The sequence below is a fragment of the Diadema setosum genome, chromosome 6 (genome assembly GCF_964275005.1).
Source record: "Diadema setosum chromosome 6, eeDiaSeto1, whole genome shotgun sequence".
Classification (NCBI taxonomy): Eukaryota; Metazoa; Echinodermata; class Echinoidea; order Diadematoida; family Diadematidae; genus Diadema; species Diadema setosum.
This window is the reverse complement of record NC_092690.1, coordinates 29,081,381-29,099,580: the sequence shown is the minus strand read 5'-3', so window position 1 is coordinate 29,099,580 and position 18,200 is coordinate 29,081,381. Positions and strand designations below refer to the sequence as shown.

The window sequence follows — 18,200 nt, the reverse complement described above, 5'->3', positions numbered from 1 at the left end:
GCAGTTTCAGAGAGCATTAACATTGATACCTGCATATCAAATGCATTGAAATTGAACACAAATTGATTTCCAAATGAGGAAGGCTTTTACATTCTCTTATCTTGACATGAAATTATATTGAAGTTTTCAGGAAGCATCTTCCAGAATCAGGGAGACTCAGCAACATTGAAGTTTAATAATTTGAAGATGTCAAATGCCATGCAAAACTATCAAGTATCAATAGGAGGATGAGGAGAAATTAAAATGCCGGTGGTGGAGTCTCACCTTGCTGCTGACCGGCCGCAGCGTGCTGGTTGGCGGGCAGGGCCTGGGCGTCGCTAGGCGTCGGCGAGGAGGAGGGGTGGCTGATATTGAAGATAGGAACCAGGGAGTGCCAGTAGAAGACCGGTACATGGCCCGGGGGCACCACCACTTGAGCTAAATGGGAAGAAAACAAAAGGGGAATGATGTCTTTAGGGTCCTGTTTACTTGTGGGAGCAGTGATTTCTAAAATGTTCAAGATATCACATTTGATGCATATGTGCAGGTCTGTTGTATCACAAAAATACTACCATAAAACGTTTTTGCAATAAAGCCTATTAGAAATATAAGGAGATATCAGCATTTTTCTGAATAAACCATAACTGTAGACGGTTTACTCGGGAAACCTTTTTATTATAACTTTTGTTCTCATTTTGTGTATTTAACAATACTTCACATCGATTACACGCATTCACATTTTTACAGCGTTGTTGTTTCTTTCGCTAACTCACATTTTAAAACTATTTTAAAGCACTAATGATGGGTTTTTGTTTCATCTCGATATGGTAAATTATGCCTTTAACTGCACTTACATACCACAGCCAACAGGACTTGAAGAGTTTTATTGCAAAATGAGCTAAACGCCATTTTTAAACATTTCAAAGAAAGTCCATAATCAGATAGAGCAAAATTAAACCTTTCCAGTAATACCTCACTCGTGACTTAACAAGGAATATTGTGGAATTTATGATTAAAAATATCCTGTATTTTCTTATTTTCTTTGGGATTTTTTAGCAGCTTTAATCACAAATACCTCAACTTAACAAGAATGGAGTTAGCTCGTTTTGCAATAAATTTCTTCACTTGTTAGGAAATGATTTTATGTACTGTCACATATTCACCCGTGGAAGACTAGTCCGGAGTATGTTAATACTCAGGCAGGTGTCTATGGCAAGTACATGATACAGCAAAATCAGCCTGTCCTCTATGGCCCGGATTCACGAAGGTGGTACAAATGAAACCATGGTTTAAACCATGGACAAAAACCATGGAGCGCCAAGTGTCACACGGAATATTTCGTTACGAAATTGGTCATTTTCGTCGACAAAATGACCGTTTCGTTGACGAAACTATCATTTCGTGGACGAAATGTTCATTTAGTTACAAAATGTTGTCATTTCGTTACAAAATCATTTCATCGACGAAAAGACTGATTTTGTAACGAAATATTCCATGCGACACTTGGCGCTCCATGGTTTTTGTCCATGGTTTAAACCATGGTTTCATTTGTACCACCTTCGTGAATTCGGGCCCTTGGGTTTAACTTAGCACATCCATCCGTCCATTTCACTTTCAATTCAAGAAATCACTTATTGTTTGTATGCAAGTGTAACTTGCTAATCAAATTACCTTGAAGGTTATGAATATGGCAGGGCACTGTTAACCCACTAAACCCCTTGGCCGTGGCAACCACAACTAATTCCTGGCAAGTGCAGTGCAGGGAACTTGACTGTTAAAAAAAGGTATGGAGGCCATTGACCAATCCTACACATGGTATGTGAGAACTGAGAACTTAATGAGAGAATGTGAGAGTTCATCATGAATATCTTGCAGTAACTTGTTCCTAGAAGTTTATCAGCCACACCCAGCCACACCCAGAAAAGAAGAAACAAGCGGTGACCTTCAATCAACAGCTGGTTCTCACCTGTGCCTTCAGGCTTCTCCCCCTTGGTAACCTCCTTGGTTCCCTTGGCAGCGACCGGTATCATGGCCGATGGCGTGAGCGGGGCCTGCCCCACCTGTTGCTCCTCCTGGGGTACGACACGCCCGCCGTGGCTGGGACCAGTCCCGTTCTCCCTGGATGACGCGCCCCTCACGGGCACCTCCCTCCCATGCTCGGCGTGCCTTTTCCTGCCATCCGACGCCGCTGGTGGCACGTACACTTCCGCGGCCGAGTGCGCCTCCTTCGGTGCATCACCCTTGGCATTCCTCTCAAGCTGTTCACCACTAGGGCTGGTCTGAGTCTCCTGGACATGGACATTGCCAGAGATGCTCTGCGGGGGAGCCAGAAGCGCCGCCCGGAGCTTGTCGGTGGCCGGCGGCGGAAACTCGAAGTGGCTCTTTTCGCCGTGCTGGTGCACCGGCACCTGTCGTACCTGCTGCTTGACCATGCTGACCGGCGAGATCATGTGCTGCTGCAGCTGGCCTGGGGTCAACGAGACCGAGGCCAGCTGGGCGGAGACGGGAGACTTGGGCGTACTCCCGCTCCCGCTGCTGAGCTCCACCCCGGAGTCCTGGCTGTCTGTCCTCCGGGAGTACTCCCGCTTGGCGTGCTCCATGCCGATGCGGATCTGGAGCTTCTGCGGGCTGACGGGCGTGGCAAAGTTGAGCCCCGCCTGCACGGTGGGCGTGGAGCTGGCGCTGTGGCCCGCCTGGAGCCTCGGGGAGGTCACTTCAGAGGAACGACCAGAGATGGGCGTGACCTGTCGACTCGGTGTGCCAGAGTGAGAGCTATGCTGGATCTAGTGAGGAGACAATGTCACATGATAATACAAATTACATCCACTCTTTTACCCCCAAGACTGGACACCATGTACCTTGCTGTAACAGTTCACCCTTACATGTTATCCTTCCGATGTTCTTTAAATCTATTTTCTCTAAATCTATTTTTTTCTGAATCTATTTTCTCTACCAAGTTCCAGTGATCAACATATGACACAAAATTCAATGGAAATGAAAAAAATAAAGAAAGCGACCTATTACACAGTAAATTTAAAGATTGTGCCCTTTTACTCTTTTCTTCATGTCTGTGTGTGCCAGGATACAAAACTTAAATTGATAAATTGAAATTTAGTGAGTGCTTGTTCTAATGCAATTACTGAAATTAGCAACAAACATTGCTAAAGTTATTCAAAGATGTCAAAGTATTCAAAGATTCAAAGTTATTCAAAGATGTCAAATTATTCAAAGATGTCACTCTACTAGATTTCACACTGTTCTTTCAACTGGGCAGTATGCTGTAGTAGTAGTAGTAGCTACCCCTTTTCTATAGATACGTGAGCACCATTTCATGAGGCATTTGACCACACCCTTCAATGCACATGCCTTTCGGTTCAGTATTAAACTGTAACTGTAAATATGTGTATGTATTATTGAAATAGCCCTTGACCATTCAACTACAATAACCACCATGTGACTGTAAAGGTTGTGATTTCATTGGGTTTTGGGGGGCTTTATGGAATCAATGGCAGTAACAGGCAATGGTCAGTGCTGACCTGCGAGATGGGCATAAACGTGGTCTGGCTGCGGTGGCCGAAATGCGCCGGCGACGGAGTCTTGGAGGCGGAGCGAGGCGAGTGGGGCGCCGAGTGGTGCTGGATGGGGGTGAAGCAGGGCATGCAGGGTGTTCCTGATCGCGAGCTGCCCAGCGAGATTAGCATGTTGGCAGCCTCCGCCTCGTCCATGTCAAACTTTGACGGGTCAATCTGGGGTCGCGAGTCTGCATCAACGAAAACGAAAGGCGAGAGAACATTTAATGGCACGTCCTGGGACATGGTAGGGAGAGAGAGAGGGGTGTTGAAGGCCTAGTACTCAAATACTTAAAGACTCTGGGATCCACAGAGTGGGAAGGCTGGCCCAGTTCAGATATATTGGAAAATCCCCGTAATCAAATATGTACAGCTCTGTTACTGATCGCTGTGTAAGTACACACAGCCAAAGATTCTCAACTGGGGTGGACCGTTAACGAAGAACGTACACTTCGATGCAACTATTCGCTGACTGGTGCTATTCATGGCTTTCTAATGCACCCCGATGGCCAGCGAATAAATTGGGCCGGCCGTGGATCCCCACGCTACCGGATCTTTAATGACATGGTCTGGGTATTTGTAGAGAGAGAGAGAGAGGTGTTGAAGGCCTACTTGCTCTCAATAAAAAAAAAAAATATCCGTGGTGCGAAGATTGACAACTCCATCTGTGAGTGTGAGAGCCATCTTGATTAATGACAAACTGATGACATCACAAAGCAAATGACAAATTGAAATGTTTCATAAGGATGGGGGCCGCTTTATAGGGACAGATTATGCAAACATGAAACAAAACTGCAGTGTACGTGAGCATAAATAATGTGTTTACAATTTCACTGATAGTCACATCGACATAAACAAACACACACAAGTTGGTATATAAAATATTAACACACACATTATATGCTTGTACATAATATATAAACACACAAGTATTATAACATATTTACACAAGTATACATTAACAATTGCACACACATATACATGGGCATGATTGTGTGTATGTGCAAACATTATGTCATTGGTTTGAGTTTAATTACCTTTATAGCAGCCATCATTCATTCTACATGTTTCACCCAAGGTTCACGTACCCATCTCCCAGATCTATGACATCCATTATCAACCTCTCCCATACCTTGGTCTACGTCACTCATTTCCTCGCACAATCTCTCCCTCCTCCCACCCCCCCCCCCCTCTCTCTCTCTCTCTCTCTCTCTCTTTCCCTCCTATCTATTGTTGTGTATGCATGATTCTTGATGTATTGTATAGCCACAGTCGCCAAGAGGCCTTGGCCATTCAAAAGAACCTGGTTGCAGATCACGGTTCGGAAATGCATTTCTAAACATGTTTAACGAGGTGTTGAAATAATGTGAAGTGTCATTGACTTTCCATTCACCAGCAGCTGCGTTGCAAACTTCTTTGCATGGCAATCAAACTCAAAATACTTGGATACAGATCCAAGCCTGAGTACAGAAATAATCAATATACGCATACCTGGCATCATGAAGGAAGTTAATACTAGGTCGAGCTGAACACCACTTCCCTAGCTTTCGCACCTACCAAGATTGCTCAATTTGAAACACGATTGTAATGAAGCATCACTAGAATCATGTTTGAAATTCAGCATTCTTGCAGTGTGAAGGCAAACTGGAATTGCACTGGTGATTTGAAACGTGATTCAAATCATGTTTCAAACGACAGTCCAGAGGCATTTTCCAATCACATTTCGACAGAATTAAGAAAAAAAAAAGACCGTATGAATATAATTGAACTCTAAATGTGTTTTGGGGCAGAGAATACGGTGATCTTTCAACGGCACCCGTAGAACACTCAAGAGCGATTAATGGGAACTTGGATAAGCCAAACCTCCCCCCCCCCTCACTTTGAAATACAAAACCACAGAATCTGTGAAGCCTTCCCCAGTCGTGAGAATGAACGATGACTCGAATCATAATAACAATCGCGTTTGTAATTCAGCATTCAAATTGAGCACTCTCTGTATCTGTAAAAGCATGGTTCATCATTCATGTTTTTGAGGTCAAACCAGTAAGACCACATAACTGTATATACAACCACCTGAAGACTCGACTAAAACTTGGCCAGCCACAACTATATATATAAAAAAAAAAAAAAAAAAAAAATGACTTGTTGGTTGGGGGTAGGGAGGGGGGGCAGGCGTGATTCACATTCACTCTCACACATACACCAGACTATCTCATTTAACACGTAGCAAGCATCTAAATACATTTACAATTTTTTTTTTTTTTTTAAGTGTGAAAAGTCTGGATTTTTGTCTGCACCTTGTCATCCCCCCCCCCCCCACAACTTCGAGAGGTACTGATTCACTTTCTTATTGATATTTCCTCATCTCCCCAGGTCCTATCTGTCCACCAACCACCAGCACGTGAGGAGTTTCACAGGTACGCCACATAAGGGGACACCTCAATGTTCCCTTCCCCCCCCCCCTCCCGTCTGTCCTTACCCCCATTTTCAAGAATCCTAGCTGCTTATCATTGCGCTCAGAAACATCCGTATAAAATGCCATATAAGTGCAATTAACATCATTATCATTATTTATTTCTTATTATTATTACTAATATTACTATTGTTATTATTATTATTATCATTACTACTATTATTACTATTGTTATAACTATTATTACTATTATTATTATCATTATTATTATCATCATCATCATCATCATCATCATCGATCTAAAAGCTCAATTCTAAGAATTCTTGAGCTCTACCGACTGATCTGTACGTGACATTCAAATGGATGAGGAGACACATAGCATTACAAGTTTTAAGAGTTAATATCCTGTCCTTAAGATATCTAAAAACAACAACAAATACAGAGTCACATAGATGCCTTTGGTACCCTTTCCAAAATGTTTTAATTTTCACACCATCACCTGTTGGGGGGGGGGGGGGGGGAAATTGACATAAGTATAAAACCTGGTCACTTAATGCGACATAAAACTTTTTCAACACCCTCCTGCTTCCAAAATGACAAGAAGTTAGATTCTCTGAGCAATTAATTACAAAATGCTTCCCACCAGAGATGCAATAAATTCAATTAACCGAAAAAGGAAGATATCAATAAAGACTGTCAAGTCATTTAGTTGTGTGCTACAGGCAATAAAAAAAAAAAAGAAATTACCACTACCACTAACTTGAGCTCCTAGACATAAGAAAGTACTATTAACAATAATGCACTCCTTTTTTCACTATAGGAATCCTCTCAAAATCTGTCTCTCTTTCTCTCTTCAAATAAAAATGCACAGTGAAATTGTCCTGGCGACGGTTATTCATGACTTTTGATCCCCGTCGACTCATTCCCCATGTCTCGGCACCCCTGAACTATGCCCAAACAGGGAGGGGGGATCACAACCACATTATTAAGCGGTAGTTAATCTATTCCATGGATTCATTGACCATAGAGAAGTGGGGGAAGGGGGGAAAGATAATCGGGTACGGGGTGAGGCTCTATAACGTCACAGCGAGGAGGATTCTGCGTCAATGGCATTAGGACGGCGATCGTTCGGAGGCTGTCGGGATCGTACAGGCAGAGCCGTGAAGACCGTTTCCGATGTGCCGCATTAAGATTAGATCCTTTTCTTGAAATGTCACAATGATTATGACTGTCGCACAGCTTCAACTTCACATCTTAAGTGCCTCCGCCCACAAAGTACGCCTATAGCACTGTGATGTCGATCCATAAACACTTGATCTGCTCATTCCGTTTGAGGAAAAAAAAAACAGGACTATATCCTTCAATATAATCTCCTTCATTATAGATGGGGAGTAGATTTATGATCTATATATTTGTTAATACACATCTAGATCTACTGAGAAAGGGAAGAATACTGCATAATGCCACTTACCAATCTAAGTCATTTATCCATTCATTTATTACCTTTCAATGAACACTAACGGAGAAAAGAAAAAAAAAATTGAGCCTTCGAAGTAGAAACTAAAATCTGTGTACATCTAACAGAGAATGATAAAAGGGAACCTCGTTATAATGAGCTCCTTGGGACGACACGGACTTCCTCGTTATAGCAAGGAAAAACAGAGGGAATAAAACTTGCAAAATTTCCTTGTTATATCAGGTATCTTGCTATATCGGATCTCGTTTATAACACGATTCCACTGTGCTTTAAAGGTAAAATTGATAAAAAAATTAATGCATGAAGTACTAGGAGGACAATACTGACACATATTAGAGATTTCTTAAGGATATCTCACACCTTATTGCTGACAAAAACATATTTGACTAAAATCCATGTATCAATAAATAATAATCATAGATCATTGCATTGCATGCAAGGGCAAAAAAAAAAAAAGTACGACAAGGCTACAAGAGAACATCTGATGAGCTCGAGTAGGATAAATAAGATTTTGTTCAAATGGAACTACAATATGATGATGGAAAAAGAAAATATATAGATTTTCCTTTCTTCCATTCTTATTAATTTGTTCAGTGCAGAAGAGAAAATGAATGTGAATTGTAAGGGATGACACACATACAAAAAGGGAAATTTACGAGATTTTCTTTTTTCTTCTTTCTTTTGGAAACCCTCAGCGTACAAGCCAGTACAACTTGTGGATGCATGGTAAAGCGGATCGGACAGGCCGAAATGGATTTCGCAGAAGTGATCTCACGCGCCCGAGCGCATTCTCGTTAGAAACATTGATGAAGACGGATAAGGAGAAATGTGGCTTCGGCAAAGGTACGCCATGTTACGCCTTTTACACCACATCACTTCTTCCACTTTCCTCCTCCTTGTCATTTTGCATCTTTTCTAAGTAGCCCCTAAAAGGTTAAGGCATGGAGGGAGAAAGGGAGCCTCAGGAGGGTCATCGGGCTTGGGTGTCATGCATAAAAAGAGGGGGAGGGGGGAGAACAAGAAAGGATGGGCGGAAGACAGGCTGGAAGAGAGGGGAAAATATGTCCCTCTTGCCTCGGGACGATGGTGTCCTATCTCCCCCGCTCTCCAAATTCCCTCAATCGAAGTAAAACGCAGTCGCCTCTTGAGTTCATGCAAAGTTCGCCTCCTCATCAGCCCTGCACAATATTGCATAATGCTAAAACCACACGCTGCACAATCAGGCAAAGATAATAAGAATGATACAGAAAAAAAAAGAGAAAGTATGGAGAGAAGAGAATATAAAGGTTCCCCTGATAGGCGGAGGGGGGGGGGGGGGGTTGGAGTTTTTAGCATCCTCTTCCCCAAATCGACAAATCAATGTAAACTCGGTAACGTATTTCCAGCATTAGGGAGTCAATGCTCCCCCCTACTGTCGCACTGAGATGGATGTGTCGACATGTTGCTGTATGTGAGCGCTCCGTCAGATTAAAAGAGACACAGAGCGAGAGAGGGAAGGAGGAGGAGAGAGTCGGGAGATGCTAAATTATCATTTCACCGCAACTTGAACTCCGAGGTGGATGTTGCGGTGACATTGCACCTGGGAGTGGATACGTATTTTGACCGAGACGACTGCCTCCCTTTCAGTAAAGTGGTATATTCCCCTCTCCCTCTCTCTCTCTCTCTGTCTATCTCTTCCTCTTCTATGATATTCATGGGAGCGCATCCCGCATCCCACATCCCGCCTCCCACCTCCCGCCTCCCGGCTACAACCTTATCTCCTATTGGTTGGCACCTCGGCAAGGCAAGGAGAGCAACAGACAGCCCCCCTTCTTCTCGAAAAACCGCCATCCCCCGGAATCGTCACTCACACACTGCGCCCTCGCGCTCTTTTTCCGTGTGAAGAATCGGGCGGTGGAATTCGCCTGCGCTTTTCCTACACGGCAGACATTTTTCAACGCTAAAACGCCATGGCAATTAACCGTCTGCTTTGATCGTTTGTTCGAGTGCTTGTGTCCCATTATTTCTACAAAACAAAGCATTCTTGAACACCTTATTTTCAGCCATGTCATATTGAAACAATCACTACATCAAGCTCATACAGCGGAGAAAAAAGCTAGACCATAAATTCTCCTTCATTATTGCAGTTTATGGTATGAAGTAGCTGGCAATCTCCGAGGATGCATACATGAATATTGCAACCTCTTCCCAGGACACTATTTCAGTCAAGGCTTCAACTATAGCTATACATCCATGATATACTCGTACAGTGGCTGCTTTCAGCAGCTACGTAGCAAAGGTCTGTTCAAGATCACATGCGACTGCTTTCGCAAATATGCAAATGAAATCCTCTTGATAGCTCCTTTGGCAGGACGTTACTGGGTGCGGAGGAGGGGGGTCTAAAGTAGAAATGAGCTCATCGCAGATCGGTGTTGTCATCTCTTGTAGAAGAAGACATCTCAACATCCAATACACGGGGCTAATGACAAAGTCCATTCAAATCCACCCAGAGACCTTTCAAATCTTAGGCTGTACGAAATAGGTCTCACTTACTAAGCATTCGAAGAAACAATCAGGTTATTTAATCATAATTTTCAATGATCTCTCTATTTGGCAGCTACGTAGTCAATCCTAGCTAGTTCTGAAATGAGGCATCCTTCACACTGCTGCCTTTTACTATTGAATCTAACTGACTGTATAGTGTATGCCCTTAAACATGAAAGTCAAGTCCTACACATTTGTCTGTTCACGCGGGGAATGAATAATATGCATGATGCACTGCCAGGCATACACTGAATCACAATTTCAATTTGGACCCTCTTCTATCTGGTAGGGACATTGGAGTCACGAGTTCACGGACCTAGAAGTCGTCAGATCATCACTTCATCATCACAACATCACCATTTGAGAAGCAAAAGGGGTTAAGTTCATGGAGTTGTCCAGCACCAGCAAACAAGAGCAAAGCATAACTTTCTGTTTAAACAGGACGTACTTATTTTTGATACCTGCATTGTGGTTGAATTTTAACAGTCCAAAACATTAGAAAATAAGCAGTATATTGCCTGTTCAGAAGCAGAAGGGTGTAAGTCCTCAGACTTGCGTTGCATTAAACAGCACATTCTTGGCTTTGCAATGCTCACACAAGAAATGAATATCTTTGCATATCGATATTATGTGCAATAACCTGCACAATTTTGCTCACCCTCACCACAAAGGAACAATAGTCAAACACAGTGAGCCCTATATGTGTAGTGTGATTTTCCGCAACTGCCAACTGAGAAATTTTGACCCATTTCCACATATCTAACGCCCTTCTGGCGACTAACAATGGAATAGGAAGGTACACTGCTGGTAATCCACACATAAATGTTCGCCATGAATTCAGTTTTGGGGGTGTTTTTTTCTAAGCATTCTCCACTCTTCTTTACAGACTGTCTAATTCGAGTCCCATACCGAGATGCAGGCTTTGTTACGTTTTGACTCAGAGAGGGCGCTATACCTGCGAACGAAGCTGGAGCTACAGAACAAGAGTGTATGGTTTGCGAGTAAAAGCCACTCCCCACGGCCACCGCAAGATCAAACTCGAAAGCGTTTAAAGTCACTGCATTAACAACGACAAAAGAGAGCAACAACATTTCCGATTTGGAATCACAATGTCCCTTGCTTCATGAGCTTTCAGATTTGCAACTTTCTTGCTCTGATAAATCATGTGGTTGTTCTTTTAATGCAGGCATTCACTGACCCCCCTCCTCTCCCCTTCCTCTACCCCGCCCCCTCCCCCTCCCCCTCCCTCTTGCTGTTCCTTTCCATTTTTGTCCTCAACTGTCTCTTCATCTTCTTTTTTTCTCTGTGATTTCCTGCATTCTACTTTTTCAAGTACCTTTCTTCTTTTTTCTATGCGTTTAGTTATCTTTTCCACCTGATTATCCTCTTTTTTCTCTTTGCCTTCTCAGTCGTTCCAATCCATTGATTCAACTGGCTTATTCATCCACGCCATCTCACACTTGCAAATCTCGCAATGTAGTACATACCCTGGATTCTTCTCCAACTCATTCCGCCCACAAGTGGACTATCCCGAAGTCGACCCCAAAACTTTTCCCAGGGCAGCCGATATTTAAACTATCGTTCTATCTTTGGACGGTGGGGACCACTTCACACAAACATGCGTAACTATAAGTTTCCCCTCATTTTTCTTTGGCCCTCACTCTACACCCACCTCATGAGCTCAATGTCTTTCCTTTCTTCTTCTCCTTCTTCTTCTTCTATTTCTTCTTTCCCCGTTTTCCTCCTCTCTTCTCTGATCTTGAACAACAAGACAAAGATGCTAGGTAATGGGAATATGGAGAGAGGCGGAAGAAACTGGAAAACAAGACCACAGGGAAAAGTGTACCGGGACATACTCAAAAAATCATAAAAAGGCATTGGGGAGCTTCACAATACTGCCTAACAAATATTTAACCACTCGAGTACTTCCCTGGATGAAAATTGTATTTCTTGCCCCACCTCGTCTCTCTCTCTCTCGCTCTTGCTTGGAGGAGGACCAATCCGTGTCGGACTCAAAGAGACGAGGACGAACAGGAGGGGACAGGATGGGACAGGGGCGAGACAGGACGGGACAGGGCAGGACAGCAGTGAAAGATGGTACAGGGTTACAAGAGGTTGCTGTTTCATTTCTGCTATCTGCTACCAATCCCCCCCCCCCCATCTATCTACTTCTTTTTCTACCTCTATCTGTCTGTCTGTCTATCTATCTATCTATCTGTCTATCTATCTATCTATCCCGTCTGTCTGTCTATCTATTTATCTATCTATCTATCTGTCTATCTATCTATCCTGTCTGTCTATCTATCTAGCTATCCTGTCTGTCTATCTATCTATCTATCTGTCTATCTATCTATCTATCCTGTCTGTCTATCTATCTATCTATCTATCTATATACCTGTCTATCTATCTGTCTATCTATCTATCTGTCTGTCTATCTATCTATCTATCTATCTATCCTGTCTGTCTATCTATCTATCTATCTATCTATCTACCTATCTATCTATTTTTGTTTCTCCTTCTATCTCTCAATCTCCCTCTTTGAAGTGTAATCTCATACCACATTTGAGTTCCATGTCCAGACAGTACAAGCAAAGACAGGCAAAACAGTATGGTGCAATTAGCTTCACTAAACTCATTACATGAAATACAATGTACGAAAGTTATGGCATTTCAATGTTTCGAATGTTTTCACAGAATAGTGGCATTACCTGCGACCACACATGTTGAGGTGATGCTGTCATTTTCAAACGTAAAGCTCCCCCTCCATCTCTTGCACCACTTTAAAAACAGATATCAGAAGATTCTGTTTTGATCCACAATTCAGCTACGACTACTAGCTTTATCCCCATAAAAGTCATCATCGCTAAGTTGACTGCAATGTAACAAATCTGACATTTGATGCAAAGGGTAGCAATATTTCTATTTGACTATTGGAAGATTCTGTTTTTGGTCTACAATTCCACAACTTCTAGTCGTGACCCCCTTAAAAGTCATTTTTGCCAAGTTACTGCAATGCAATAAAATCTTAAGCAAAGGATACCACTCTTTCTATTAGGAAGAGAAATTCAGTGAAAATTTGTTTGCAGGACAACAGGAGACCTGAGGGCCAATGACATCAGTGCTTGATGTAATTTTCGTTTGCTATTATTGTCACTGTACCTTAATGACATGTGATACTTTAATATGACAGGACTCTTTTTTCCTGCTCTAGGTTCTACGTTGATCAAACCTCTGTCATTTGTTTGCTCGACAGTACTCAATTCCATTAATCCCCTCGGGTAGCGTTATCTTCTGATACCACTGACATTGTACACAAACAAGTTGCCGGCGGTGATAGGAGGGTTAAAGCCCAAACCCACATGTGGAAAAACAAACAAACAAGTGTTTTGTTTTGCCTTGATCGGATAAATAACTCCTATTGCCCTTAAACTAAGGCTATACACGGCCTCATCAGTATTCGTGCCGGGATGCGGCTGATGTATTGACCAGCGCTTGGCAATTTCTCCAGGTTATTTGCAGATTCACAAGAGAGAGAGAGAGAGAGAAGGAAAGAGCGAGAGAGATAGGGAGGGAGAACATAGAAGAAGAAGAAAAAAAACTAAAGAACAAAAGCTAATGCACTTCCTACGAAGAGCTTTTCTCTTCTACGAAAGCCAACCTGCTCTGGACTGCTGGCTTAATGACATCATTTTCCTTCATAAAATCTTAATTGTCTATCGCTTGCTTGTTGTTACTGCCATCAGTGGGAGCCCTATGTCTCTTTTCTCTTCTTCCTGTTTTGTTTTTTTTTAATCCTCCCTTTTTCCTTTCTCCTTCTCTTCAAGCCAGGCTGGTGCAACACCATGAAATATTCAGGTCTAATTTCCTAATTGGTTTACATGAATCATAATACATGTATGCCGCAAGATTTAAAGAGGCACTCGCCTTTCTTATGGCCATTTTTTCGGTTTGTTTTTCTGATTTTTCACACAAGAGCTTTAATAGGTAGGAAGAAATGCTGAAATCCATGCAACAATTTCTTTTTTGACATAAAGACAAACTGCTCTCACCTTAGCTTTTGGCCTCGAACTTCCAACTCAGCTTGATTACCCACCTTGCGCTTAAAGGTAGCTTGCAGGGAATATTTAAGCAATCACTAATCTTGGACTTTAACATTATAAGCAACATAATTACTGTATGTCAGAAAGGGATGTTAACCTGGGGGATTCTTATGGGATCTAAATAAAGAACAAAAAATGATCCTGACAGTGAGTGACAGACCAACTTCCTCTCTGGAAGACCGAGCTTTGATTCGAAAATAGCCAAATATCACAGCCAATTTTCGTTTCATTGACATTCACGGCGTAGCTCCAGTTTCAACTCCACTCCGCCGAGTGGTGCAACAATGGCTTTTAAAGTTAGACGTTGCCAATTTGATGAAATTTATCGCGCTGGCAAAGTCGGACGATGGTTTCTCTATCTTTTTTTTTTTTTTTTTTTAAGCGAGAGGAGAGGAGGATGAGAGACGGATAGACTAATCAGGGGGGAACGAGGAGAAATAGACAGGAATTCTACGAGATGGATCGGCCCCGAAGAGGAAAAAGCTCTCGGTAATGTTAGGTCAGGAAAAGTTCAGGAAGTAATAGCCCCATCATTCAATCCAGCAGTAATGTACCTTCTTCTTCTTCTTCTTCCCTTTTTTTTTTCCCCCTTCCAAAATGTCAACAAAGTTCAACTGGGCATCCTAGTCTGTGCATTTGGTCATTAATGCCAGAATTGCTGTGGTCCAAATAAATATCCAACCCTGTCAAAAAAAGGGAATACAAACAAACAAACAAACAAGTAAACACAAATCACATGAAACAATGCAATACCAAACTGAACTTAAATTGAATGAACCATTCTTGCCCTGTCTCCAGCAATCTTTAATTGAACGTAGTACAATTAATGATCTGGATACTAAAATTTGTTTGAAATATCTCTTCCCTATTATAAAATTTGTACATCAACTCATTGAGGACGGGCTGATTTTGCTACAACACACATTTCCCATAGACACTTGCCCGAGTATACTCGGAACTCGTCCTCAATGGGTTAACACTAAATCAATGATAAACTGTATGCATCATGCTATATACTTTCAAATCATCAACCATAAACTTTCAGTATGACCACAAAAAAAAAAAAATAAAATAAACAGAATCCTGGACTATTCCAACCCAGTTTCATCTGAAGTACCACGGAGTATGACATTTGGATGATGACTAATACACCCCCATTATATCAACTCTCCATGAACCATTTATTCTGAGATGGCACAGAGATTCTACGCACACATATTGTCTGAAGACATGACTGAATTGAGGCTTTTAGACACAGGAGTTTGATCAGGTAAGGTTGCGTGAAAAACTGAAATGAAATGAAATGAATTGTCATATATAAAAGAAGAACATCAATATGATTTCAATAATGCTTCCATCTGTTTCATCTATTACATATGAAAACATCGAGTAAACAGGGCTCAATTTGCACTCGAGCATTTTGTTATTGGTGGCCAAACCTCCACAAACAACATCTTGGACTTTATAACTGGGACCGTTTGACGAGCTATTAGGATAATGGTTACTGATCGACAGCGACTGTAACAACAGAATTGGCCGGCTTTTCAACAGAGCCAATTTTGGCACATTGACAAGAGCTTTCAACAGGGCAATTTTCTCCTTTCTTTGCCGAAAGCAAATTTTTCCCCTCTTTTTATTTCAATCTTTTTTTTTTTTTAGAACGGTAGTCTTTATCTGAAGACCTGCCCTAATTCAGTCTTCACACGTGGACATTGTCTAGTGTCATGTACACTATGTTCAGTATCTGTTTGATATCATTTTGTGCAGCACTATGATACTCGCTCACTCGTAAGAACCATAATTATGTAAGTACCAATATTGAACTGCTTTGTATCACATCATCCTACCCATTCCACGAAATGATATGAAAACAACCTCCGACCTGATGAGGATGCTATCAAGCCACTTGTCTGCTTGTTACAGTCAACAGAACTTACTGCCGGGCTAGCCATATGAATATATCACACTTGCCTATGAAACATTTGGGGTCCTTGTCCAATTGAAAGCTATTTGGGCAAGATCAAGGGATGAATATTTTGTTATATTGCTCTGATTACATATCTTTAGTTTTAACATGCTTTATTATTCAACTGGATTCATAGCAAGCCAATATAGCTATGGGTGTGGATCAATCATTGCAGTAATAATGTCAACATAATTATGTCCTTGTTGATAAGACAGCAAAGCGACATCCCTTGAGAAAAGACTAGCTCCTGTCCTCCTCATAATTGCGCGATTTAGTCCTTACATATTAGTGATTATTTCCATGTACCAAGCAATTTAGAATGTGGTCTTATTATCGAACATCTTTTCTTCACACCCATAATGGGGGGGGCGGTAAAGGGGGAAGAGTGCTCCTAGTGAAAGTGCCAATTGGGTCATTAGTCCCACTGCAGCATAATGACGTTGGGGAATTTCTAGCCAGCTTTGCCCAATGCCAGACCGCCAAAGAAGAGATACTGAATAGCAAACAAATGATCAGAGTTGCCCCCCCCCCCACCCCCCTTTCGAAGTAAGGCCTGGCCTGCTAGCATCACTTGGCGAGATGACGACCGCTCACCTCCCAGTCCCATCACAACCCAACCACGATGAGTGGAGGACGGTCGTGCACTCTTGCCGCGGCAAGCTGCCGCTACGCCGAACTTGGCAGGAGCCCCATGCGATGGCGTCATTTTTTGTTTTGTTATGGCGCAGCTCTGTTTCCAGGCGCACATCGGCACACAGCGCTCCTCTTTCCCCCTCTCTCCATCTCCCTCCCCCTCTCTCCATCTCTCTCCCCCACCCTCCGTCTCTCTCCCGCTCTCTCCCCGTCTCTGCCGCTCTCTTCACCCACTTTGTCTCACTCCCCTCTCCCTCCGTTTCTCTCTTTTCTTTTCCCAAGCGAGGAAAAGGCTAATAGATTCAGCAGGAGGAAGCCGACTAACTGTGAGCTGACCTTTGACCTCTGGCTGGTTTCCTGCCAGGGAGCTGCTACATAAATAAAATTCCGCGGAAAAGTGGGTCGAGTGCAGAAATGCATGTGTGTGTATATATTCACGCTCCCCGTGCGTTCCTGTGTGTGTTTACCTGTGTATGTTTGTGTGTGTGTGCACGCACGCGATATAATATCCCCTCATACTTCTTGCCGGCTGCACAAAAATAAACTGCAAGATTTCTTTAAAAGAAATGCTGTTTGTGGAGAAGGCTGTGTGTGTGCGTGTACACATAAACAAACAGACGCTGGTAAGTTCGATTGTGAAATATGGCTTTGTGGGCAATGCACGCGCCCAGACATTCTAACCCATATACCTCTCACGAGCAAGGCACAAGATATCAGAAACAGGGCAGACAGACATAGATTGCCTCTTGAGACAAGAAAATGCCAGGGAAAAAAAAAAAAGCATAAACACCATTGCGTGCATGCAAAGGAATGTCACACACAAAAAAAAAAGAGAGAAAAGAGAAAAGAGAAAAACATTGAGTCTTTGTAAACATTTAGATTTTCTAGAAATCTGAATGAGAACATTCACACAAGTGGTTTTTGTCTGATTATCACAAAAAAGGGGGGAGGGGAGAGGAAAAAAGGGGTACAAAGTTCACCCCAAGACAAACTGGCACCCATCCTTGGATATCCTGAATGCTTCCTGCTCTTCTCCTTCCATTGTGGTCCAATAATGCATACACTCACAGATCGCAGTAATGCAGTGGGGTCTAAGTTTCAGAGCAAACTTCTATTTTCAGACAGGTTTGAGATGTTGACGGAGGACTACTCCCCCGACCAATTTCTGAATTCTGTCAGGAATTTGTTCTCCTCGATTTGCCAGGTACATGGGGTGGCCGGGACATAAAGAGCAAACTTGACCCCATTATCATCTGCTCATATTCACAGAGTGATCAAGTGATAAGGTATGATGTGATCTTAATAACAAACCTTAAAGGGCACAGTGCACCTTTCCCGAAAGAGTGTGACAGGTGTATAAGGTTTGTGGTAGAAAACTAAAGATAGAGCTCTTTCGGCATCCCTTTAAAATCTCAATGGACCGTCATCTAATCCTAAGTGTCATTTACATTGCATACAATGTATGAACGGAACGGATTTCCAAAAGTGACGACAGAATTTTAAAAAAGGATTGCGGAATGAAGCTTTGAATGCAACACAC

At 42.4% G+C, this 18,200-nt stretch overlaps 1 protein-coding gene across 1 annotated transcript in view; it reads right to left on the bottom strand.

Moving 5' to 3' along the window:
- LOC140229693 (uncharacterized) overlaps window positions 1–18,200 on the bottom strand; it is a 116,050-nt gene that overhangs the window by 29,406 nt on the left and 68,444 nt on the right. The window contains exons 3-5 of the mRNA XM_072309936.1: window positions 3,516–3,739; window positions 1,946–2,762; window positions 265–417 (exon numbers count right to left, since the gene is read on the bottom strand). Coding sequence (XP_072166037.1) covers window positions 265–417; window positions 1,946–2,762; window positions 3,516–3,739 — 1,194 coding nt within the window. The remainder of the gene's footprint in view (window positions 1–264; window positions 418–1,945; window positions 2,763–3,515; window positions 3,740–18,200) is intronic.